The 27,805-nt window shown below is 35.6% G+C and overlaps 2 protein-coding genes across 4 annotated transcripts in view; one reads left to right on the top strand and one right to left on the bottom strand.

Moving 5' to 3' along the window:
- LOC101892572 (la-related protein 1) overlaps window positions 1–16,981 on the bottom strand; it is a 63,286-nt gene extending 46,305 nt beyond the window's left edge. Inside the window, exons 1-2 of one of the 3 annotated variants that reach the window (XM_020038158.2) lie at window positions 16,258–16,981; window positions 11,736–12,764 (exon numbers count right to left, since the gene is read on the bottom strand). In XM_020038158.2, coding sequence (XP_019893717.1) covers window positions 11,736–12,554 — 819 coding nt within the window. In that variant the 5' untranslated portion in view covers window positions 12,555–12,764; window positions 16,258–16,981. Of the gene's footprint in view, window positions 1–11,735; window positions 12,765–12,869; window positions 13,355–16,257 lie in introns of those variants that run through there. The other 2 variants (XM_020038159.2, XM_020038160.2) reach the window with 2 other exon arrangements.
- A 4,075-nt stretch (window positions 16,982–21,056) lies between these two features.
- Window positions 21,057–23,937, top strand: LOC101892230 (glutamine--fructose-6-phosphate aminotransferase [isomerizing] 2). Its single transcript, XM_005187407.4, has one exon. It carries the CDS (start codon window positions 21,563–21,565, stop codon window positions 23,603–23,605), a length of 2,043 nt encoding a protein of 680 aa, XP_005187464.1. The 5' UTR covers window positions 21,057–21,562; the 3' UTR covers window positions 23,606–23,937.
- Window positions 23,938–27,805: the final 3,868 nt, after the last annotated feature.

Genomic DNA, 27,805 nt, shown 5'->3' with positions numbered 1-27,805 from the left:
TAACAACTCACATCGTTCCCGATGCCTGGAAAATTACCGGACAACCCGCTACTGAAGCCAGCCAGGCAAAGATGCCCACAAAGTTTAGTCATGCATATCGATTTTGCCTTTGTCGCCTTAAGCGAGCACTTTTCTGGAGGTCTCAACCAGAACAGGTCAAGCTATAGAACAGTGTTGGTAGCTCTTAATTTGCCAAAGGCACTTGGTACAAACAATTAAGCAACACCTTTTAAGGAAGTCGAGCGAACTAACCTTTGGCCAATTTGCATGGATGGCCAATGTAAGTTGATATATCTGTTTACCTTTCTGGTAATTTCACGCCCTCTAGACGGTTCTAACTCCCACCTGAATTTGTCGTCTTCTTCCAAAGTAATCGATGGTTACATTTATATTAAAAATCGTCCTGAGAACTGCAACAGAGGCATCATGACATGACATCATTGGACCATCTACATGATTTTATCGTGAGAGTCATCCAAACGACCAAATGGTGTATTGAACTACAGCTCCTTACAATGCCATGAACGTTCTACACAATCTATATATACAATTCCCATGATAAAACAAAAATCAATAGATCTTGGAAAATTTATAATGATACAGTCGCTGATATAATAAGACAATTCAGTATGAATGCCTTCCCCAAAGTCCATTACCAAGACTGAAGACGCGGACTGCCTAGAAAAGCCAGAGAATATTAAGTCCAGCTTCGTTATGAATAGCACAGTCCTCTCAATTCTTATCGAATTAGCTGAATTTATACACAGGGAGTTAGAGCTAAAAAAAGATTAACAAATAAAAACACATATCGATACCGACATCAATCAATTCTGCGATGAGGTCGTTAAGTGGATTCCATGTACACAGCATTTGTTATTATATATTTGCTTGTCAAACTAGCATTCTCCTGTTCCCCCATTTGGACTCCATCGAAGTCCATCGTTGTATCACAAGAATATGAGATTGGTTCTCTAAACCTGTATAAGTCTAGGTTAAGATTTTTGCTCTGTCAGGTTCTAATGAGGAAGATAATATAAAGAACAAGGCAAGCCCAAAAACGTTGAGGGACCACAAGTCCCATATATTTGTGTTGGGTATTTGACACTTCAATCACATAAAACCACCACTAAATAAAAAAAATCGCATAAAACTTTCGTCCATTGAAAAAAATTTAACAAGAATAAATTAGTTAACTACATCCCGGATTGTCGTCACAATGTTGTGCCATTTATGGGAGCAGTTATAATTTATTTTTAAAAAATGAAAGTCAATCAGTGAATCTTGGAAATTATTGTTATTATTATTTTATTTTTTTTTTTTTTTTTGAAAAACGCTACGTCAATTGAATAATTAGGGAGGACGACAAAAAATAAAAATTCGCACACGAAAACAAAATTACTAAGCAGCAAAGGCCATAAAAAGGTCATTTTGTATCACATGCTAACAAACAAGGCAGATTTGTTATTTTCGGACTTAGTATTATCATAAATTGTTTTTGCTTATTATTCATTATCAAAATAAGTCAAACTGGATGAAAATTGCAATAAAATAAGCTGGAACTTGTATTCTAATGTATAACATTTGCTAAATCGAAATTTTTGTTTTATTTTATCGGAGAATAAGCAAAAATTATTTTTTTTGGAATCTTGTTGGCAATACAGATGTTCTATATATTTATTAGCTTAATATAACAATAATATTTTGTACCCAATAGTCCAGAATGTCAACGTCATGACATAGTCCTTATTCAATCCTGTACTACTATGAAGGCAATAAAGATAGCTGCTATTTGTATGTGGCAAAAACCTGGCCCAGCAGGATCGTTGCGGAGTGGCTCAGAACGTGTGACCACATTTCGCGGCCGTAAAAGCATAATTTCAAGGGATATACTTAAGCGCTATATTGGAAGTAAAACATTTTGTTTCACTTTGATAGTATCCAGGTTATAGCAATGTTATGGGGAACAATCTCTAAATATAAACTAGAGACCAAATGCTGTATGAGATCCGAGAATGACACCCCAGCGAATGGCGGTATTTAGAAAAGTGTTTTACATTTTATTCTCTCTTTTCTAGCAAAAGGGGTTATTGCTCTGTACTGGCGGTGTTCGTAGAAGGCATCAATAACAATATATCCTACAAGGTGCTGGGCATTGGGCGGACTTCAATGATGGCAATGGATCGGAAGCCTCACTAAAGGCGAATCATACAAGCCGATTTCACACTCGACAGTATTTTCTTCCTATCGACCCGGCATGTATTTTGATCCAAGTCAAAATCAAAAGCAAATTTTTAGCAAATCTACAGCTGAGCCCCAACGAATGACAGGGTTAAGAAGAGTTTTACACTTCACTCGCACTTTTCAAGCAGGAGGGGTTTAAAATTAAGTGGAAGGCATCATTAACAATAAATCGAAACTTTGGGCCATGGCCAAATTTTAAAAAAATTAATAAAACCAACAAGACGATTTTTCATCCGTCAGTTTGTCTTTCCTATCAACCCCACTAGCATTCTGATCCGACCCAAAATCGAGCGCATGTTTTTTTTTTTTTTTTTTTGAAAGAGAAAGCTCTGCCTTCGGACAGTTAAGTGTCTTATGACCTATTGAAGTCTCTTCGCCAAAAAAAAAACTCTCCATCGAATTCATTCAACATATATGGATATTAAACTAGATCAGATTATGTTTGACGTGGTTAAAGAATCTTGACCTATTAAATCCGCTTGCTTACATTAAAATACATATCTCCATCAACGTTTAAAGCGGTGGATCTTATTTTCTTTGTGTAACCGTGTGAGACAATAACTCAGAAACAAGTTTCGAAAAAGTGAAATAAAATGAGTTTATCCAAAAAAAAATTGTATGGAGAATGTAAACCCTGCGCCCCACACACATTTCTAGGCTATCAAAACAAATAAGATTTGATGGCAGGATAATATAATGACTTTTGACTTGTTTAAGGCTTCTGCATAACTCAAGAGGACCGAGCTTAAAACATTGGCTGGCATTCGTGTGTGGCGAGCAGTCTCTCGCAGTGTATATAAGTTATCCCTCATAGATGTTTACCTTATATTTTTGTAAACTCCACACTCTCAGAATGGCATAAAATCAGAAATTTAATTGAAAGCTGTTGCAATTTTTCTTATCCGATCCAACATAATTTGATAAAGTCTCTCTAAAGAATAATAATGGTGATATAATGATTCCATGAGCTTTGGATGCAGACCCCCAGATGGGGGCTTCTCTCTAAAATAGGGTCCGAAGGCTATTTCCTTATTGAAAGAGACATCTGTGTAACATTCGTTTGCTATTCATTTGTTGGGCCACTAATAGAATGTGAAGTTTAAGAACAAGTAGCGCATAACACGTAGAGAACAAAAGTTAATCCTCAGATGTGTTACACACCTTATAAACTCCACGTTCTGCACTGACATTAAAATCAAACATTGAATTTATAAATTATTGGAAATTTCGCAACAAATTCAAAGTAGTCTGACTAATGTCAATTGAAGAAAAGCATCTTCAGCAAAAGGTCTATCGCCAGAATTAGTTCTTTATGCGTCCCAAAATTCAATACAAAAATCAGGCTCAAGAACATCAGGAGAAAAACAAGTTACGGCATTTTTCTGAATCTTGATGGTGTATTCCCTATTGTATCACGGATTTGTTACACACATTTTCCGTTAATAGGATTCGCAATTATCCAGATTTTACAACTAAAATATCAAAAGGAAAAAATTTAGTTTTGGTAATTACTGTTAAATTGTAAAATTACTTACAGTCTTTCCTCATTCACTGATGTTCCCCAGGCCAATGTTCGGCTAAATATTTCAAGCATCAAAACTAATTAACTTGTGGCCTCCATAGATTAGGTAGAAAATTAGGTGGATTATTATTTTTTTTATCAATATATAGCCTTAAAATATTATCAAACTTTTATAATCTTTTTTATTATCAAAAAATTGAATTGTTCAACGTACGGTAGCACGCATTGTGTATTATTTACCGAGGAAATAATTGTTATTATTCCGGTTGGACAAATTTATTGATATATGGCGTTATCGATATCGCAATGGATCAACTTTGTATATTATTTTTGCCAAATATTCATTTATCAGGCATGTGGTTGTACCATTCGAATATACATACAAGGTGAAATGAAAAAAACAGCAACCAACTTCAGACTGCTTTCATTTCTAAGCTACTATTTGGCTGGAAAACCACAAGTGGCTATCGTTAGAGCACACCAGCATTAAAATGTGATTAATTTTTTTGTGCCTCGTACCATCGCTCGTTACCGTGATACTGGTAGCGTAGCACGACGTCAAGGAAGTGGACGGAAGAAAACATGGGGTTCCTCGCTTCTTTTCCAGCTCACAATGGCCACCAAAATCTCCGGATACCAATCCGTTAGACTATTGTGTCTGGAGTATTTTGGAAGGTAAGGTTGGCACTAAGAAATACCAAAGTGTCGATCACCTCCAGCAAGCGCTTCGTCGTGTGTGGGCCAAAATACCGCAGAGAAAATTCAGGCTGCGTGTGCCGGTTTCATTGGCCGTTTGAAGGCCATAAATTCTAAACTTATTCTAAAATTTGATGCTATTTCATTCAATAAAATTTAAAATTTAAAAAAAATAAAAATTATGGCGTTTAACTTTGTTGCAGTTTTATTCGCTCACCCTGTATAAATAAACCATTAATTTCAATCGACAAAAATAAATACCATTAGCACTAATTAAGCAAAACAATGAGATGTATACAGACATTTTCATAATTATACGTTTTAATTGAAATGCTAAATTTATTTATTTTTTTGAATATCTAACTTATGCCCAGAAACTATTTATTAAAAAACGGAATTTAAACCTTAAAATTCACTACAAATCGTTGTTTTATTCTTTTAAATTTATTTAAAAAAACACTTGTTTGCTGATATATTTTTTGCATTTATCGAGACACAAACTGACCGTAAATATTTAAAATATATTGAGGTTATGTTAATGTTTTTATTTTCGTGTGAACACATCTGACTACATAAAAGAACATATTGGCAAAATAAAACAATACAAAACAATCATAGAGAAAAAAGCAAAAAATCAAAAAATCAAGGTAGCACTTCAATTTGTGTATCAAAATTCTAGACTAAGAGGGTGATAAAAACACACACCAAAGACAAAATAACAACATAAACAATATACGTACGTACATATTTATGTTGTTTTTTTTTTTTTTTTTTTTTCATTAAATTTATGCCCCACGACAACACGTTATTTTCTATACTCAATATTATCGCACATTTCTGATTGTACACTTTCTTGGTACTTGTGATCTTCCATCAAACATACGTCACCTTGCTTTTTGTTGACAATTTCACTTTTGTTTTAAGAATAATAAAACTACGCACTTAAAAAAAAACAAATTTTGAACAACTAGTTGCCAACAAAAACCATGGGTTTTTTAAACAATGTTTTTGCCTTTTCATTACATGTTATTGGCGCATTTGGCGAAATAGGTTCTGATCAATAGTGTCATGCTCTTTAAAACACGCCTAGGAGCAAATGTTTATTCCAGGTCATTAAATCCACTGGTGTTTTGGAAATCCCTGGAAATCTACGAACCCATAATTAATTTTTGTTGGGGTCCAGACTATAGTTATTTTTTGGGAACAAAGCAGCAGATGAACTGTATGATAAAAAAAAAGCTTAATTAGACCGCATATATGACTTTTCAAAAACAAACGTAGTTATCTACCTAGAACTATGGGCAATATTCCCTGTAATGTACTGGCCATAATGTCACATAATGGCTTATAGAGAGATTATAATTTCTTGGGAACAAAGTAGCAGATGAACTGTATGATAAAATAGCTTAATTAGATTGCGTATAGGACTTTAGTTTTCTATCTAGACCTTTGGGCAATATTGAAATTCCCTATAATGTACTGGCCATAATGAACTAGATTAACGTGGTTAAAGAAGCATGACCTATAGAAGCCTCGTGTTTCTATTGAAAATATATATCTATCAACGTTTAAAACGGTAGACCTTATTTTCTTTGTGTAATCGTATAAGACAAATTCTCAGAAACAAGTTTCGAAAAAGTGAAATAGAATAAAGTTTCCATGTGTCTTTGCATAAGGAACCAAAAAATGAGTCTATTCAATACAAAAATTGTATGAAGAATGTAAAACCTCCGGCCCACACACATTTCTAGGCTATTAAACCAAATAAGATTTGATGGCAGGATAGCATGTCTTTTGACTTGTTGAAGGCTTCTGCATAACTCAAGAGGATCGAGCTTAAAACATTGGCTGGCATTCGTGTGTGTGGAGATGATGATGTGAATGCTGCAGGGTCTAGTAGCGCAAAGAGGTGATGGACATGACCGACCACTTGCTATCGCTCTATTTGGTCTTTTCTTAGACAAATGGTAGTGCAAAAATTCAAGGTCATGCCTTCCTTATTAGTCATCTATCCAGTGGCCAGAAAATGTCAGTGGCTAGAACTATACGAAAACGTCCTTGCAAACAGAAATAAATTTCACATGTCAGTAAATGCACCTTTCTGGAACTGGAGTCACCTCTACCTTTGCTCTCTTCTTCCTAATCAAACTTAGAAAAAAGGAAAATTCCCTGGTTAAAAGTTCGATTGATGCAATGGACTGGAAGATATTCGAGTAAAGAAGTTCTGTCCTCTAAGTACAGGGTGAGATGAAAAAACTGCAACCAACTTCAGACTGCTGTCATTTCTAAGCCACTCGTCCCACAGCTGTTAAAATAATTCCAGTTACAGCTCATTATTTTGTTTACAAGCGTACAAAAGCATCCAAGCGTGATAGTGTGATTTCTTTATACTTGGCTGGAAAACCACAAGTGGCTATCGTTAGAGCACTTCAGCATTTAAATCTAAATAAATCGTTTGTGTCTCGTACCATCGCTCTTTACCGTGATACTGGTAGCGTAGCCCGAAGTCAAGGAAATGGACGGAAGAAAACAGCAATATCAGCAGAAATGGTTCGAAAAGTGAGAAGCGCGTCGCAGTGGCCGAAAAATGACTCGTGAGCTGAACATATCGCAATATTCCATTCGGCAAATATTAAAAATGAGCTCGGTGTAAAGCCATTGAAATTCCAAAAATTGCAAGAACTTACACCGCAATATAATGAAAATAGACTCAAAAGAGCTACAGAGTTGCTTCGCTTGGAAGAAAGTCAGCACGCGCCAACTAAGAATGGTTACAAAATGAGGTTCCTCGCTTCATTTCCAGCGCACAATGGCCCCCAAAATCTTGGGTGTCTGGAGTATTTTGGAAAGCAAGGTTGGCATTAAAAAATACCAAAGTGTCGATCACCTCAAGCAAGCGCTTTGCCGGGAATGGGCCAAAATACCGCAGAGCAACATTCGTGACGGTTTCATTAGCCGTTTGAAGACCATAATTCGTGCCAAATGTGACCAATTCGAACAAACCTAAGCTTATTCCTAATTTTGATGCTACTTCCGACATTTTTTGGTTTCATTGAATAAAATTTAAAAAAAAAGTACAAATTATGGGGTTTGATTTAATTCATTTTTTTATCTCACCCTGTAGTTATCTATGCGAATGAATCAGAGTTTTGACTATGAATTTTACCAAATTATAAAAATATTCACTACCAGAACGACTGCTAAGATTAGTATGTAGCTGTGCAGGTCGAGGGAATGATGAGATCAATAACTTCCCCAAGATCTTAGGTGTAAAGCATAGTTATGCTGTCTGTGAAAGCAATAAATAGGGTGCTTAAGTAGTAAGCCGGCATCTCTTGGAGTAAAGGAGGGCTTGCTGGCCTTTAATACATATGTGGTAAACTATAGGACGCGAGTGTGGTCTGTATAGAACAGTGGTTCAACTACCAGACACAAAACATTTTAGCATCCTGCTTTGTTGCTGACGAATTTGAATACATAGTTCAGAATAAAGGTAAATAACAGCACAATTTATTAGTTTAGTTTCATCCGAGGTTCTTAAGCCGCCTTGAAGTACTATCAAAATATTTTTTTTTCTATTTTATTTCACACATTTTTGGTAGGCAGAATCTTCAAAATAGTTAATAGTTGTAAACTTTATGTGTTTATACAAGCACATGATTTCCCCTAAAACGTTTCGATTAGCGGAAGCGTTTAAAATATCATACTGTATTTATACAATACAATAATGAAGTCATTAGTTTTGACTATGAATTTTACCAAATATTCATAAATACGCCAACTCCAAGCCGAATAAAAACTGACTTTACACACTAAACTAATTTGTATGTTAAATTATTTATTAATTTAGTTGAATGTTTGTGTATTTCTAAGCACAGAAAAAATAGTATTCAAAACCAAAATACAAATATTTGTAATTCAGTTAGGATAATCAATTTTGTGGGAGCACATATTAATAATAAATATATTAATGTGATAATTTAGGACGATAAATTGAAACTAATTTTGAAAATTGTTCATATGGTAGGTGACTTCGTGCAAGAGAGCAAAAAGCTGAAGAAGTCCTCCTTGTTTAAAATTACCTACAATGGTTCCCATATTGATACGATACCGTATCATTATGTATTACAGCAAATGAAGAGCTTTCGACATGAGAAACGTCTTTCTATTAAATACTCGGATATGCTTCTTATTATTATCTTAATAAGGAAGACCACAATGCCAAAGACATAGAAGTGTAAAGATAAGGCTAGACAGAGTCAAAATTTGGCAAACCCTGTGAAAATACCTTTGTTGGTACGATATCATAAGAACATAGTTTCCACTGTTAATTGATTTAAGCCGCTAAAAAAATGTCAATCTTCTCTTAATACATCTGCAGTTGCGACTTGTGTATCAATGCACCAAATCTTTTATAAGTTCATGTGAAACTAAGCCAATAATCAATATTCGGCTGACCATTTGATGACAAATCATGATCCAGTCATAAACTGCGTTTTAAAAAAAACAAGACTTTCGAAAAGCGAAACAAAAAATGAATAAAAATAACGACGCAGACAAAAATACGAAACAAAACAAACCAGCAGAATAAAGAGAAAACCGAAAATTGTATTACAATTAAAAACTGTTCCCAACACGTTTTTTGAGAGAAGGGGTTTCAAAATTATCTTTGTCTGTGTGCGCGATTTGAAAAACAGCACACAGTTGTTGTTATTATTTTAATGTGTTGTTATTGTATTTTTTATTATTTTGTATTTTGTTTATACAGAGCACGTGTTGTTGCTGTTTTCGCCCATAAACAAATGGGTAAAGTTAAATGGTATTTGAACAAAAAAAAAAAAAAAACAAAAAAAAAAAAAAAAAACAAAATCTGAGGCCATTTTAATTCGTTTTAGAGATGAATTGGAAAAATAACGTCACTAAATTTATCTTAAGATACTCGTAGCTCTCACACCCTCATCCAATTGCATCATTCGATTATTGGGCGTGAAATAGAAATATTTCCTTATAGGTAATACGTTTTAAAAAATTATGCAATACCCATATAGATATGAGATGTATTTATCTTGTTGCTTCAGAAAGCCAAGCGAATTTTGCAAGCATATAGGGAGTGGTAATGGGTTTTAGAAGATGTCTGAGTTCATGTTCAGCATTAAAAAAAAAAAAAAAAAAAATAATAATTGAAGAAAGATTCACGTTAAAAACTTTTGATAGATTCATGTTAACATCTTTTGGTTATATTAATTCGATATAGAAAAGAAGGAGGGCCAAATATGCCCAATGGCCAGTATCTTGTCTCCAGCCATAGGCGGACCAAGAAGAAACACTGTGGAAGATTAGTATAAAAAACCTTTCCACCAAATGAAACCCATATTTTATTTTTTATAGTAACTTCAGCAGCGCAAATATTATTAATATGTAGAAAACTTGGTAGCGTTCATGACCATGCTCTTAGCAGAATCGGAGTTTATAGTGAAACCAAGTGTTTCTTTAACACGGGACAATATTAAAGGGAATCGTATGCCGTAAAATATACTCTTATCATATGTCTTCATAACAACACAACTAATGGTTCCCCTATAAGGGGGGAAGGACACAACGCGACTACCCTTCTATTGCAACAATTCTATAACAAGCGCCATCTATTGATTGAACGTTTTTATGATACACAGGCTGAGATGAAAAAACCGCCGTCAAGGAAATGGACGGAAGAAAGCAACAACATCAGCAGAAATGGTTCGAAAAGCAAGGAAACGACTTGATCGAAACCCGTTTCACAGTTGCCGAAAAATGGCTCGTGAGCTGAACAGATCGCAATATTCCATTCGGCGAATATTGAAAAACGAGCTCGGGGTAAAGCCATTGAAATTTCAAAAAGTGCAAGAACTTACACCGCAACAGAGGTAAAGAGTTGCTTCGCTTGGTCGAAAGTGGTGAACTGCCTAATTTGGTTTTCTCCGATGAGAAAACATTCGTTGTCCAGCAGTTTGTACACAAACAAAATGATCGTGTTTACTTGCCAAGGAGGTCAGAACTAAAGCGTCGGCCATGGTGATGGTATGGGCCGCCATAATAGCCCATGGTCGCTCTCCGCTCGTATTAATCGGTCGTGGCATCAGAATAAATGTCGAATATTATCGCGAAAATATTCTGGAGGTATATTAAAGCCTTGGGCACGCAAACTTTTTGGCCGCATTCCAACAGGACTCAGAACCATCGCACTCAGCACGCGCCACCCAAGAATGGTTACAAAATGAGGTTCCTCGCTTTATTTCCAGCGCACAATTGCCACCAAAATCTCCGGAGTATTTTGGAAAGGTTGGCACTAAGAATACCAAATTGTCGAACACCTCAAGCAAGCGCTTCGCCGGGAATGGGCCAAAATACCGCAGAGCAACATTCAGGCAGCGTGTGACGCTTTCATTGGCCGTTTGAAGGCTATGTTCTACACAGGAGCCAAATTCTGTCAGTCGATATCGAAAAAGTTTCGATTTAAATGCATTTTTATGTATCAGTTTTAGCTTTGTTTAATTAAAATTTTGGTAGAAAATACTAAATATCGAACGTTATAGTCAAAATCAGGTTTTTCTATGAAAAATTGAAATATTTTCAATCTAAAATGATAATACAAAAGTTCATTTCGATTGAAATTTTTTCGATGTCGATATGTTGCTAGAATTTGGACCCAGAAAAGGTAGAAAGAGATTATAACTCAATACTTATAATGACCGAACACTATTGTAGCAATCTTTTTGGTCAGTATTGAAGCCAGCACCTTCGGGATGCTTTTCTCGTTCAAATTTCAAATGTGTTGATCTCTTCTACTCTGATAAAAGTAAAAAATAAATAACATTTTCATAACAAATGGTCATAAGATGTTAAAACGAGATGGATTTCCTTGTAGGGTTTAGGGAAAAATGAACTTGATAATACTACAGATAGCCGTTACTTAGGGAATGTCCTCTGATAGTCTCTTTCTAAGCAGAGATATATTCAAATTTTACACGCCGTTAGCGAATATAAAATTTGCTGCAACAACGCTATCTTAGTGTCAGTCATATCACATATTATTTGTCTTAATTGAGCAGATTTTTAATTAACAACCCACTCACAAATCTGTTGGTTAAATCAACTTTTTGGTAGCTTATATAAACCACAGTTCTGCACAAATAATGCCATTCTCCTATACATATAATTTGCCAGTTACTATTAACAACCGACAGTGCATAATTCTATCTTACTTTTCAAACTTCAAATACTTCAAATATCCACTTACCTTCCATGCATTAACCTTTGGTGGAGGAGCAGCAACAAACTTTTTGGGCTGTGGATTAGGATTGGCGGCAGCAGCATTGCCACCGGCGGCATTGTTTTGAGCTTGAGTTTCACCGTCTCCGGTCTTGGCTTCATTACCACTGCTAGCATTTTCAGCACTAGCACTGGGTGAAGCATCTTTGCGTGGTTCCTTCTGGCCTCCCTTGGGGCCACCATTTGATTTGCGTGGACTGCCATTTCGTTGACGTTGTCTTTGGGGATATTTTCGTTCACCATCTTTGTCAGTGTTGGCATTACCAGCGCCACCACCAGTACCACCATTGCCACCACGTTGACGTGGTCCAGATTTTGGACCACCCTGACCTTGACCCTGATTGCCAGTAACATTGCGGCCATCACGTGAGGGTTTTTCTTTGCGAGCCTTTTTGCGATCACGACGAGAATTAGAAACAACAGGAACAAAATCTCCATTGTCATCAATTTCGGAAGAGTTTTCTGCTGCCGTATCGGTGTTGACGGCAGCACGTTTTTCACCAGCTACTGTGGCAGGACTCAAAACGACTTCCTGTTCAACATCATCACACCAGGACTTATTTGTTTTAAGTTCCGGCTGATTTTCTTTTTCGTCACGATTATTGGTTGTCGCGACAGCCTTATCCTCGGCTACTGGTGCCGGAGCAGCAGCTGCAGCAGCAACAGCCTTTTTGGCATCGACATTTTGCAAAACATTTGCATACGAGAAACCGGTGGCACTGCCACCAGTAGCAGCAGTGGTAGCCGGAGCTACCGCTGCTGTTGAAGTTTCTTCCTTGGATGACATAATAGGTTTGGGAGGGTGTTGTTTACCCTATGCGGCTTCCAGAGTGCAATAACGACGTCAAGCGTTATTTACTCCAGAATGCAAGGTGAGCAGACGCGGAAACTCTTTGATGCTTCCTTGCCCACTCCAACAACGACAAATGTTGTGTACTTCCTTCCTTTTCTGTTTGGTGGACACACACTCCAAAGGACTAGTACTAGCAAATCCAAACTAAAGTGAGGTTGGTGGTAAGAATGAAATGAAAAAGAAGAAACATAGATTAGTTTTTGAAAAAAAAGCGTAATGTAATAATATTATATATAGCACAACACATACAACAATGGGGACAACACCACCTGGCTAGCTGAGTCAACAGCAAGGCAACAACAGCAAAAGGACCGGTTGTTAGACTGCCCTGTAGTGTTTGTTCCTTATTAAGGAATGACAATATTTCCCCTCTCTCTGTTTTTCGGTTATATCTACATGGATTTCGTCATTTTTGAACGCTTGTTTTGTAATCCTTCATAAAGTTCCTTGTGGCTTTGTTTTGTTGGATCTTCAATTGGATATCTTTGATTGAACTTCTTGAATAATCTCAATTCGATTCTTATTGAATGTGGTCCGTCGATAGACAGGTAGGTGGTCGAAGTGGTTATACTCTTCAATGAGGTATTGGGATAAAATATTCCTTGCTATGCTCTCTAAACAGACATTGTACTACAGTTTATCACAATTATTGTCAGATCACTGGGCAAATAGTATTGAACTAAAATTTAGGAAACTTTCTTTGATTTTTTTCTCGTTCTGCAAAAAGAGGAAAATTCCCATTTGACTTTTACAAAGTTGTTTAACGTAATATTTGTACGTACGATGGAAAGAAAAAATACTCTGCTTCTTCTTCTTCTGCCTGCCTTACTTTGGTTTGATGTGAGTTCTTCATACGATGAGAGCTGAGTGTTTGTTTGTTGGTGTGTTTATGTGAGAAGAAGAACAAGATGTGAGGTTAGATTTGAGATTTTCTTTCAATGTTGTTCTCTGCCCCACCAGAGCAATAGGCCCAACGAAAGCAACACACCAAAAGCAGCGTTGAAGAAGAAAAAAAAACATCTAAACATATGTCTGAATCAGCTGTTGTTGTGAATTTTCAAAGTAGGAGAGGAAATAAAACAAACGATGGCAATAAATCAGGGTTGTATTTTCATAACGGTTTTCATGAGAAAATAATCTTAACCCATATATGGCATATAGGACGAATCGGTATGGATGTGTGAATTATTAGTCGAAACATAATTTTAGGATAGTAAAAGGTGGGCATTGACAGAAATAACAAGGTAGTCCTAATTGCCACATCTGTAATGGCAACCTACTGGAACTCTTCTAACGTTTAGAATATGAACTTATGAATTATTTTTTAAAAGTAAAAAAAATAAAGCCCCCGAATTTTTCCCGCTGATTGAATGGAACAATTCTTCGTTATAATTTGTATTTATAACATGTAGAATCGTGGAATTTTACACCATAAACAATATTATATGTTTTGGCATAGAACCAAGTTGTGCGTACATTACGAGGGAAGAAGTTCTCGTTTTTAATTTTGATAGTCGGATGTTGTCAATGAAATATTGTAAATAGTTGTATATTATATGTTAAAATAAAATGAGATAACATTATATAAATTTTACCATGTGGCTAGTTTTTATTTTCACACAAATTTGGATCTTTTTGCCGGAATAAGAACTTTTATTCGACTTTATGCCAGCCAGATGAGTCGATCAAGCCATGCTATATTGGGTAAAACCCACAAAATATGAATGAAATATTGGGGTTTCTCCACAAAATTGAATAAAAGATAGAGGGACAATGTTGTTTCATCCCAAAATAACACATTTTGATGGCCGTTAACGTGAAAAACATGCATGCATCTAAATTTGGAATAATTTCAATGTTTTTCACTTTAATTCAAAACAATATAAAAACTCATATGAAGACTGTGTATATGTTTTGAAAGAATAGGGGCACCAAAAAAAATGTATTTAGGGGGTAGCTTTGTTCTACCTTCTGTAATTGTATCATGGATCTAGCTATGTGTATCCAAATTACAGGTCGAAACTATGGCCTAATACCGCGAATATTGTTAAGACTGACGAAATACATGAAAACTCCACTTCTGACCTTTGTATTTATGCAACCAACTTCAGACTGCCGTCATTACTAAGCCACTCGTCCGACAGCTGTTAAAATTATTCCAGTGACAGCTAATTATATTGTTTACAAGCGTACAAAAGCGTTTTTGATTTTTCAGAAAAAAAATTATTCGTGATGAAATTCAAGCGTGATAGTGTAATTTCATTATATTTTACGGGAAATCCACAAGTGGCTATCGTTAGGGCACTCCAACATTTAAATGTGAATAAATCTTTTGTGTCTCATACCATTCGGCAAATATTGAAAAATGTGTTCGGAATAAAACAATGGAAACTCCAAAAAGTGCAAGAACTTACACCGCAACAAAAAGAAAATAGAATCAAAAGAGTTAAGAGTTGCTTCGCTTGGCCGAAAGTGGTAAACTGCCGATGAGAAAAAATTCGTTGTCCAGCGCTTCGTCGGGAATGGGCCAAAATACCGCAGAGCAACATTCGGGCAGCGTGTGTTTCATTGGCCCTTTGAAGGCCATAATTCGTGCAATTCGAAAAAATCTAAACTTACTCTAAAATTTGATGCTATTTTCGAAATTTTTTGGTTTCATTCAATAAAATTTATAAAAATAAATAAAAATTCTTGCGCTTGACTTTGTTGCAGTTTTTTATCTCACCCTGTATATGCTCATATACATATGGGATCTTTTTGCAAATATGAACCGATTATAACTAACATCAAAAGATTTCATTTTGACTTCAAAATTTTTATCTCAATTGAATTATAAAGGCGAATTGTACTTTGCGGACCTGCATGAATCAAATCAGAAAATTATTTCAGTATATCATCACAGGAAGCAATGGGTCTATATTGTCTCCTTCTTTAACTTTTGTAAATTTTTACTCGAAACGTGTTCATTTACACAAAAGTGTGGCACAATTTCAAGGGGCGACGAGATTACCCTCTACTATTTCAGCAAAGTTTCCCCTTTAGAAAAGTAAAGGAAAAATGGAATATTTGCGTTGTAAAACACTTCTAATAACCATAAAAATATACCCCAAATTGGCGTCTAATAAATAAACTGGACTGGATTTCAAACCAGATGTTCATATCATTGTATTTTTTGGAAAAGTCCACACTGAACAGTTTTCTTTCTACACCATATTTGTTTCAACATTTCTGTCTTTGCATTAAGTTTTCACAGTTCCAACGATTTTGTTTATGTTCTTTCTGTACAGTAACGAAATGTTTTTACTACCAAATATGGGTTAACATAAATAAAGTTCCGTTTCCTTAACAGATTTGCACACTTCTCCTACTATACGGTGCAACGATGCAAGTGCAGAAAAAGCAACGCTGCAACACTCCAAACAGCTGACATAAAAAAACTCAAAAAGCGGGGTAGTCTAATGGAATTCGAAGTTCTCCAATTGAAAATCAACTAAAACAAAACTTCGAAACAGAAAGAGAGAAAAAAGCACAAAACGAAAAACAACTTTAAACCATTCAACACAAACAAAAGCCTGTACTTCCTCTTCGACAACAACGTTGTTGTGAAATCTCCAAAACAAAAACAAATTTTACTCACCAACAACAAATCTGGAACTATGAGATGTATGGATAAATTAAAACGACGTAGTAACAAGAATTATTTAAATTTCTGTTTTTCGAAAATAGTTTTTTTCACGGCCTTTTTTGGCAATATCTGTCGAATTAGAATATTCTTTTCTCTGTTATTTTATTGTGTTTTGATTTAGTTTCGTTATTTTACGTTTTCTTATTCTTTTTTTGCGCGCACACACTCACTCACACTTAGGTTTCTCCTTTTTTCCGTGGTCTTGTCTCCTTTCGGACACTTCAAGAGCAAGGGAGAGAGGGCACAACAAACGTCGGGTAAAGTTTACACAAATATTGTTGTTATTGCGGAGGGGAAACTCGATTGAAAACGCATACGACGAACGAACGTATCAAAACGTAGTATGGCGAAACAATACGTAATTTGACAACTCGAAGAATGTCAATAGCAAACGTAAACGACGACAAGAGTAAACGAATACTCGTGTGCAAGGAAATGACAAAATCTTCTTCTTGCGTTTGTCAATTGGGAAAAATCTTTCAAGTGATTTTTTGAACTTTCTGTCACGATTTAGCACTAATCCTTTACCAAAAACTGTGGATGCTTTGTTCAGTTGTCACTTGGGTACACTTTCACAACACTTTTCACCATATTTCAGTGTAAATTTTTAAAAAATCTCGTGCGACCGAGAAGACATGTGGTTTTTGCCGTTGGGTAGAAACTTCGAAAAGAGCGATGACATTTCGACAAGCTCACTGGAGGGGTAAAGCATGAAGAGCAGAGCGGGGACCATATGACAACCGCATGTTTACAACAATAACATGACCGTGTGTGTCTCTCTGTATTTGGTGGTCGTTCTGCTCTCATAAACAAACCATAAAAAAACATGTTTTTTTTCGAATCAAAAATGTAATTTCTAAAAATATAAATTGAATTAAAATGTATGTTTATTCAAAAGAAATTAATTTTATTAAATAAATTATAAAAATAACCTGCAAATAATTGGGTGGTTCAGATAAACACTTTTTTGCAAACATATCGAAAATATGCAGCACTGTACATTTCGAAATTAAAGTGGAAGAAATAAATACCGTTAAATTTGAAGTATTCGTTTATTTAGTTTTAAGAAATTTTATATTGCACCGATAATAAACGACATTAGACAGACTGAATTAGACTTGAACTCTAGAAAGTAATATGAATAAATCTTAAAATATATATTTAATATAAGATATTTGTAGTAGTTTGTTTAAATGTTTAATGGAATTCTTTTAATATTGGAATTTGAAGCTTTCATAATGCATATTACTGAAGCAAATAATTGATTAATTAATAAAATAGATATAAAAAATCAAATAGAAGCAGGCAGGCTTTGGCGCTCTTTTTCTTTATTATACCAAAAATAGGTGGGCGAAACAACATACCATGGCAAAATTATATAAGGTAATAGGTGTGTCTGGTTACCCTAAAATTTGTAACAATTGTTACAAATTGTTACTGGAAGTCGTCTGTTAACCCGAAAGTTCTGCAAAAGAGAGCGGTTGGAGAGAGAAATTTTGACAGTTCTTTCAGTGAGAGTTTGCAAATTCTTGCTGGACAAATTTCTTCTTGCAATCTCTTGCAACTCTTCTTCTTCTCATTCATCGACATTCAATCAGAAGTTTTCTATTGTTTATTTATTTCTTTTTGTGATTTTAATTTGAAAATATTGTTTTGGAATTAGCAATACTAATTGTTTTTGGAGAACAACTTTACAAAATGTGAAAAACATAAATATTAATATGTTATAAGAAAATGAAAGACTATTTCCAACATTTTTAGACAAATGCCATTAGCAACATGTTTAAAGGATTCCGCAGAATACATCAAATCTATCTTCCTTTTATTGCTCATATTTTTATTTTATTGTCAATTTCCTTTTTATTTATAAAACTTGTGAAATTTGTGGTGGTTCCTTTCGTTTAATTCTTTTAATGGAGAACAAATTGGTTTGTTTTGACAAATCAGCTGATTTGTTGGTATTCTGCAGGAATACCGTCTGTTTACTTTTCGCAATTTCCTTACAAAAGAGAATAAAAGTACCTTACTCTCTCAGAAAGATGTTGATGGACAATTCCTTCAGGAAAAGTAACCAGACACACCTAATATCACTCAAATAAATTATACAAAATTTTTTCATAAATCGAATTCAATATTTAATATGTAAAACGAAAATTTTCTTCTTCGAAATGCTTGCACAAATGAAAATTGTAAAAAATACAATTTAAGCTCTGTTCCAGAACCGCAAGAATGTAATTTTCTTGTTTCTTTTCCAGAATTTAGAATGTAGTAACATTTTTACAAAAAATAGGACTCTTCATGAGTATTTGGTTTTAGCTCTACGGTACTTTGGCCCATTCCCGGCAAAGCGCTTGCTTGAGGTGATCGACACTTTGGTATTTTTTAGAGTCAACCTTGCTTTCTAAAATACTCCAGACACAATAGTCCAACGGATTGGTATCCGGTGATTTTGGTGGCCATTGTGCGCTGGAAATGAATCGAGGAACCTCATTTTGTAACCATACTTGGGTGGCGCGTGCTGAGTCCTGTTGGAATGTCCAAAATCTGCGGCCAGAATGTTTGCGTGTCCAAGGCTTTAATACACCCTCCAGAATAATTTCGAGATAATTGTCGGCATTATTCTGATGCCACGGTCGATTAATACGAGCGGAGAGCGACCATCGGCTGTTATGGCGGCCCACACCATCACCGTGGCCGGCGCATGAGTTCTGGTGGCCAACCGAAGGTGCACACAGATGACCTCTTTGGCAAGTAAACACAATCATTGGACAACGAATGTTTTCTCATCGGAGAAAACCAAATTCGGCAGTTCACCACTTTCTGCCAAGCGAAACAACTCTTTAGCTTTTTTGAGTCTATTTTCATTTTGTTGCGGTGTAAGCTCTTGCACTTTTTGGAATTTCAAAGGCTTTATCGCGAGCTAATTTTTCAATATTTGCCGAATGGAATATTGCGATATGTTCTGCTCACGAGCCATTTTTCGGCCACTGCGAAGCGGGTTTCGATCAAGTCGCTTCTTCACTTTTCGAACCATTTCTGCTGATGTTGCTGTTTTCTTCCGTCCACATCCCACTTCCTTCACGTCGGGCTACGCTATCAGTAACACGGTAACGAGCAATGGTACGAGACACAAAAGATTTATTCACATTTAAATGCTGAGGTGCTCTAACGATAGCCACTTGTCGTTTTCCAGCCAAATATAAAGAAATCACACTATCACGCTTGAATTCCATCACGAATAACTTTTTTCTCACCAAAATGCTTCTGTGCGCTAGTAAACAATATAATGAGCTGTCACTGGAATAATTTTAACAGCTATCGGACGAGTGGCTTAGAAATGACAGCATCCTGACTTTGGTTGCAGTTTTTCATCTCACCCTGTGTTATGCTAAGAAAATAAAAAAATAGAATCATATGGCATCATAGCCCTAGCTTGATTTTTTTTTTTTGTACCATGGTTCCATCCATAACAAATGAGACCACTTTTGTTGTGGCGTTATCTGGAAATTGGCCAAGTTTCAACTTTCTAAAACCAAAAACATGAGACCATTTATCGAAAAAATAACTATGACATTTGAAAATAAAGTAGAAAAATGTAACGGAATTTAAATGTTAAACGGTATATGTGCATTCGGATGAAAAACATTTTTGTTCTCTATATAATACGCATCTCGTCCATAACGTCAATTATGCACACAATTCTAGAAACAGATATGTAAAAAAACTAAACGTCAAGAAAATTTCGTCGAAACGAAAACCCTTATATGGGGGATACACGAAGACAAGGATCTGCATACACAATTGTTTGTCATAGGCGGTAAAATCCATTAGGTTAAATACAAAATACAAGTATTTATTACGAACGAAATTTGAAACAATTCCAGTGAGTAATGTCTTTAATATCATCTAAATAACGATCTCGGGAGGTATTGTTATATGGTGTCCATGGTAGAAGAATATAGGTAGACGCGTCGACACCGCTGCTGGGACAATGAACAATTCCAAACCAATTTTGGAATTGAAAATGTTGAATGAAAAATTATTTAAATTTGCAAAAATTTTTGAAAAAACGCGGATTATAATAACCTCCGAAAAAAATCTACTTATATTTGAAAAAACATTTACAATTTTTTGACATATTAATACTGCCAGGTATACAATGGATGTATAAATATAAACTTTGACTATGAAATGTTGTCAAATGAATCATTTTGAAAAAAAAATTTGAAAACATATTAATGCATGACTTTACCTTAATTTTACCATGCCTTCTCCCAGTATTCAATATATGTGTAAAATCACGCCACGGCCAAGAAGACTATTTTTTACATCAGTTTGACAATATACTTAATCATTTTTACACAATTGTGATTTGAAACTCTTGGAATTTCAAATTACAATATGTCTTTAACAGCAAACTTAGTTGTCAGATGAGCTTACTGGCCGACCTAATGTACGTCATGTAAAAGGCTAAAAAAATCATACCAAAATAAAAGCCGAGTTACAAATTAAAAACTAATTAATTTTACCAACTGCGGCAACCATGCACAGCACGCCACCGCCGCCTATTGTTTTATATATGATATACCGCCGCCAACCAAGCAACTAGTTTCGCGGCTCATGGTGATTGCGTTTTCCTCATGTCACATTCGTAAACAAAAGAGGCCCCTCGTGGATTTTGCTTTCTCTTCATTTTTATCGTTCATATCTTTTCATTTGCTTATTTGTTTCGTTGGGGACGTCTTTCATTTTGGTTTCTCGCGCGCCATGTCAGATTTAGGAATGATAAAGAATGTAAAGAATATAAAGAATAAAAAATTAAAAATATAAAAAAAAATAAAATACGTTTAAAAAATCCCCGCTCTGACGGAGTATTCAAATTCAAGTGCATATCAGTTCCCAATTTTGTGTGGAACCCACGTCACATACAAACACAAACAAGGGCAATAATGTTTGAATGAATGACGACAGAGAATCGCCCAATCCGATTTTTCCAAATAAGAACTTTGCACGCATACACCGGCATTGTTTACGTTCGTTTTAGAGTAGCAAAAGAGAAATTGTTACTACACCACCAGGGATTGACAGGCTGATAGGCAGGCAAAGTGAAGAAGAGGAAAGGCGCAAGTAGCGAAAAAGGGTGGTGGTATTTTTTCGCTTTATCAAATCACAAGTGCAGTACATTTGAAATAAGATAAAAGGCTGAACAATACCAAAAACACAACGTCGCTGAGAGTATAGAAATTTCAATAGGAAAATGTGTGGAATATTTGCTTATCTCAATTACTTGACCCCAAAAACACGTCACGAAGTCCTAGATTTGTTGGTGAATGGCCTGAAACGTTTGGAATATCGTGGATACGACTCCACAGGTGTGGCCATAGATGCTCCAGGAGAGCACAATGACATATTGATGGTCAAACGCAGTGGTAAAGTCAAAGTCTTGGAAGATGCCATACACCAACTATGTGCCAGTGAAGAATACACGGAGCCTTTAAGGACACATGTGGGTATAGCCCACACTCGTTGGGCAACGCACGGTGTTCCCTCGGAATTGAATTCGCATCCACAAAGATCTGATTTGGACAACAGCTTTGTGGTGGTCCACAATGGCATTATAACAAATTATAAAGATGTCAAAACTCTGCTGGAAAAGAGAGGCTACATATTTGAATCGGATACCGATACGGAAGTAATTGCCAAATTAGTACACCACTTGTGGACGCAACATCCCTCGTATACATTCCGTGAATTGGTGGAACAGACCATACAACAGTTGGAGGGAGCCTTTGCAGTGGCATTTAAATCACGTCACTTTCCTGGTGAGTGTGTGGCTTCTCGCCGTGGTTCACCATTGCTGGTGGGCATAAAAACTAAGACCCGCCTAGCTACCGATCACATTCCCATACTCTATGCCAAAGAACATCGTCCCCATGGCCACAGTGGTATGCAATCAATGTTGCCTGTTGCACGCACCGAATCCCATTCCGAATTTATGCCTTTGGACGATACAGAGGTAGAATATTTCTTCGCCTCCGATGCCTCAGCCATTATTGAACACACGAATCGTGTAATCTATTTGGAAGATGATGATGTGGCCGCTGTGAAGGATGGTGCATTAAGTATTCATCGTCTGAAAAGGTCATTGGATGATGCACATGCTCGAGAAATTACCACATTGAAAACAGAAATTCAGCAAATAATGAAAGGTAACTACGACTATTTTATGCTGAAGGAAATCTATGAGCAACCTGAGTCTGTGGTGAATACCATGAGAGGTCGTGTACGCTTCGATACCCAGGAAGTGGTTTTGGGAGGCATTAAGGAGTATATACCAGAAATACGCAGATGTCGACGTCTGATGTTGATAGGCTGTGGTACTTCATACCACAGTGCAGTGGCTACGAGACAACTGCTGGAAGAGCTCACTGAACTGCCAGTAATGGTGGAATTGGCATCTGACTTTTTGGATCGCAACACACCCATATTCCGCGATGATGTTTGCTTCTTTATATCTCAGTCTGGAGAAACTGCCGACACTTTACTTGCTTTGAGATACTGTAAACAAAGAGGAGCACTTATAGTGGGCATAACCAACACCGTAGGCAGTAGCATTGGCCGGGAATCTCATTGTGGAGTACACATCAATGCTGGTCCTGAGATTGGCGTTGCCTCGACAAAGGCATATACTTCCCAGTTTATCTCGTTGGTTATGTTTGCTTTGGTAATGTCTGACGATCGTTTGTCCTTACAACCGAGACGCCAGGAAATCATCAGAGGTCTGTCGAATTTGGCCGATCAGATTCGAAAGGTTTTGGATTTGGATACGAAAATAAGTGAATTGGCCAAAGAACTATACATGCACAAATCCCTATTGATTATGGGACGTGGTTACAATTTTGCCACATGCCTTGAGGGTGCCTTGAAAGTTAAAGAATTGACATACATGCACAGTGAAGGAATATTGGCGGGAGAATTGAAGCATGGACCATTAGCTTTGGTCGATGATGAAATGCCGGTTCTCATGATTGTTCTTCGTGATCCGGTGTATACAAAATGCATGAATGCCTTACAACAAGTCACCTCACGCAAAGGACGTCCCATTATTATTTGCGAAGAAGGCGATGAAGAAACCAAGTCATTCTCGTCGAGAAGTTTGGAAATTCCACGTACTGTCGATTGTCTCCAGGGTATTTTAACAGTCATTCCTATGCAATTATTATCGTATCACATTGCCGTTTTGCGTGGATGTGACGTTGATTGTCCACGTAACCTAGCCAAATCTGTTACCGTTGAATAAAATGCGTTTACAAACCAAATAGAGGACATTCTTAGCTTTGATGTTTGTAACCAAATAATAGCCGCACCTTGCATTTCCAATATTTATTTATTTTTTTTTAATTTTTCCTATCCCATATTAAAGGGGGAAACATATAATTTTTTTGTCTTATACTATATTGTGAGTGGATTTTTTAAACTTCTTTTGTTTTTGCTTTAAGTATATAATCAAAAATAGATTTGTGCAATTTATAATGTAGTTTAAAACTATATATCATATGTATAGAAATACTTAAAACGTGTTTTATATAGAATATGGACTTCAAATATATACAATTTTATGCTGATACTATATTATAAGCACTTTTTTATCAATCCAAGAAGGGCGAAAAAAATATATCGAGATTTACTAACTTTTATATCAAACCTTCATTCGAGGTCTACAAACTAAATGACAATACCTACATATTTATACCCTACAACACTATGTGTTGGGGGTATTATAAGTTTGATTGGGCCAGAATTTATGTAACACCTCGAAATATTGGTTTCCCATATAGGAAAGTATATATGGATCTTCCTAGCTCGCCGAGCTGAGTCGATCTAGCTATGTATGTCCGTCCGTCCGTCTGTCCGTCTGTCCATGTTAATTTGTAATCACTCTACAGGTCGCAATTATGGCCCGATCTTCACGAAATTTAGAATGTAGGTGGGGTTAAGGTCAGAATAGAACCCTATTTCTTTTGGAGATGATCGCATAATATTTAGGGGTTGAAATGGACCAAAAACTGAAAAATTTCCTGATTTTGCAGTTGCTCTACAGGTCGCAATTATAGACCAATCGACGCGGAATTGCGCATGTAGCTAGAGTTTAGGGCGGGGAAGAAGCCTACCAATTTGGGTGGTCATCGGATAATATTTAGCGGATAAAATAGACCATATCTTTTGTGTTGAAAAAATTCAACATTTTTCATTAAACCGCGAACATTTTAAATCCCGGCGAAATCAAAAGCCATGACAAGGTTACCTCTGATCTTTACATTGATGTTAACATCCATCAAATCGGATATATAGCAAAATATGTGCGATATATATGTCTATCAAAGAAGATATGCTTAAAAGATCTCTTATATGTCGAGAACGGCTGAACTGATTTCGACAGTTCTCATTAATTCAGAATGACCTCTTCGCAGGAAAGAAAAAACGCCTAAAAAATCGCATAAACATATCTCTCTAAAGATGAAAATATTGATTTTGTAATATTTTCTCATATTTTTTCAATTTTGTCATATTTTTGGCATATTTTCATTTTGAATTAAACATTTGGTAATATTTCTACAGCTAACAAAACTAAGTAGTTAGGATATCAGGATATCATATACAGATCGCATTTATGGCCCGATCCTTATGAAATTTTGCATGGGGATAAGATGAGGGTCAGAATAGAAGCCTGCACTTTTTGGAGATAATCGCCATATATTTATGGGTTGAAATGGACAAAAAAAACTGCAAAATAGTTTTGGATGGCCATCCAAATATATTCACTGTGTGAAATAGTTTGCCAACTTTTGTAAACAAAATACGAAAATATCCATTCCAGTGTCTTTTTGGAGAATTCACAAATACAGAAAAGACGCACTTCTGACTATTTCGTTAAGGCTGATTTCGTTGAAGAATATAGTCAAATGTCTGTATCTCACATAGATGCGTTTAAGTCAAAAACCAATAATAAATGTTAATCTTTTGTCACTTCTGAGAGATTATAGGTCTTTGGGAAATATTGGCTCCAGATCTAGGAAGACCATTTACGTGCAACATCTACCTATAAATTGGAAATGAGCAAATTAGTTCAAGTTTCTATTATTCGAAAATTAGAACGAAACCTGATGGTTTTCTTTTATTATTTGTCACAATATCTTGTGGAATTCTTTCGAGTATATGGCCTATATAAACTGTATAATTTATTATAGTGTTGTAGGGTATTCAACGGTCGGCCCCGCTCGTCTGTAGCCTTTGCTTACTTGTTTCCTAATGACAGAGTGTTTATTGAAAGTTTTTTTTTTTTTAATTTGCTACTTCTCATGGTATAATAATTACAGGTAGCAACAAACCCAGCTGATTTGACTCTATAGCAATACTAGTGACAAACTCGGTGTGACGTTTTGCGATTCAGTTCAATTCCGTAGTAGTAGGTATACACTTTTATATATAAAATTTTCTGCAGGGCAATGGGAACGACAACGGCGATTAAGGAACAGCGACACCACATTAGATAATATTCAGCCATGTCACAAAATCGTGAATTTCGTAATTCAAAATCGCTTGTTTTTGTTTTAGTATCTTCAGATTTCGTACGATTTAGTGAACTACGATTTCAGTGTAAATATTGCAACATTATATATTCAATATGGTACCATTATTGCATTATTTGTAGATTCTAGAACACAGCGATTTTAAATAAAAATATAAAAAATGTAAATTTAATTGTGTATTTGTCATTAAGACAACTTTAGTTGTGTTCCAAAACATACAAATTAGTACTAATTCTGCTACAACGCCTTTCCGTACTGCAAAAACTAGCAAAACTTGCAGCTCTCTCGAGGAAAAAATGGCGCTGAGTGGTGCACATTTCTGCTTGTTTTAGCTACATGAATTTGGCCGAAAAGAAATGTGCTTATTGTAAATTTGACATTTAATTTGCAAAAAGCAAAAAGAGAAAATATGGAGGTATTCACTTTTGGATGATTCCAGGAGTGAAGGGGACTGGCTGAATGAGGGATCAGACGAAGAAAACGTATTGGAAAACAGTGCAAAATTAGTGAAAGGTCAATTGAAAAATTAAGCTTAAAATCAAAGATGTTCGCTTATTACTGCGAACATTTTCTTTTTATTTTTTAGGTTGGCTGTCTTCCCAACTTGTGGCATTAAGTCTTCTAGCAGACTTAACATTAATTAAACCGGCGGCTCCAACCATGTTAGCTTCTCCGGGGTTTGCATTTGAGAAAACTCCAACTCTAAATACACTTCAACGCATTCTGAAGACAAAACTTTCTAAATAAACAGCATTCAAAAATATTTATTAATTTTAACTTAATTTAATACTCATTTTTTAAATGTTGGCGTCCATTTCAGTACGGTTTTAGCAGTCCGATTTAGACTGTTTTCTTTTGGAATTTGGAATGTTGATATTTTATCGCATTTCTGCTAATTTTCCGTTCCCTTATTTTTTGAGCACACCTAAATGAGAATGGCATTTCGTACTGTTCTCTCTTCTGCTAGTTTTACTACTAAAAAAGTACTGGAACACAACCAATGTTATTACTTAAAAGTGTTTTAAAGTTAGTTTCCATAAAAATACAATTTCACTTGCAAAAACAAAAATGGTTTCAAATCGAAAATATTTTGCGTTTTACGATTTGTGAAGAAGCTAAATATGAAATTAAAATAACTTTCGTACCGAATTCTCTCCTGTGACATGCCTGATAGTCGTATATGCCAGGTGTCCTAAAATCGTAGAATAGTATATGTATATATGCACATTGATTTCAATTTGAAAGGTAAGTTTCTTTTCCACGATTTTATTTATTTATTTATTCGTACAATGTCATGTATACAAAGTCCTTTGGCCTTCTATAAAAATAAGTTAAAAAACTATCAGGCATGTCACAGAAGTTTTACGAAATCGATTTATTTCACCCTTTCCAAATCGTTACGATTTGCTTTTGCTTCTTCAGCACTCGTACGTTTTGACTAATCCGGAAAAAAATCATTTCACATTTTTGAAATAAAAATATGGTAACTCCATGAAAAAAAAGTCGTAAACAAATTATTGACAATTAAAAAAGGAGTTTAAATTGTTTTTTATAATATAAACACCAAAAGTAAAAATGCCAGGGGCTTCAATACTTGCTGTAATGGATGAAGAAATAAATCAGCGGTCTACTGAAAAAATTCGTCGCCGGACATTGAGGAACGCATCAGATCCTTTATCTCACTCAAATGCAGAGTAAGGATCCACCAGCAATTAGTTATTTTCAAATATATTTTAATAATAATTTATTTCTACAGATTTATAACTTTTTATCGGCTAAATAAAGAAGCTTTTGTTTTAGTTTTGGAAAAAAATTCTCCCCACCTTAAACGTCTATTATCCAGCTTGCAACAACGCTTAGGTTTTTGGCTACGGGTGTATTTCAAGGAGTTATAGGTAGAGATGTGGAGC

The sequence above is a fragment of the Musca domestica genome, unplaced genomic scaffold (assembly GCF_030504385.1).
Source record: "Musca domestica strain aabys unplaced genomic scaffold, Musca_domestica.polishedcontigs.V.1.1 42, whole genome shotgun sequence".
Classification (NCBI taxonomy): domain Eukaryota; kingdom Metazoa; phylum Arthropoda; class Insecta; order Diptera; family Muscidae; genus Musca; species Musca domestica.
The sequence above is the reverse complement of the archived record's forward strand: the minus strand, read 5'-3'. Positions and strand labels throughout refer to the sequence as shown.

Excerpts from the sequence above, each read along its gene's own strand:
- LOC101892230 (XM_005187407.4), top strand. The coding sequence starts at position 21,563 with ATGTGTGGAATATTTGCTTATCTCAATTACTTGACCCCAAAAACACGT.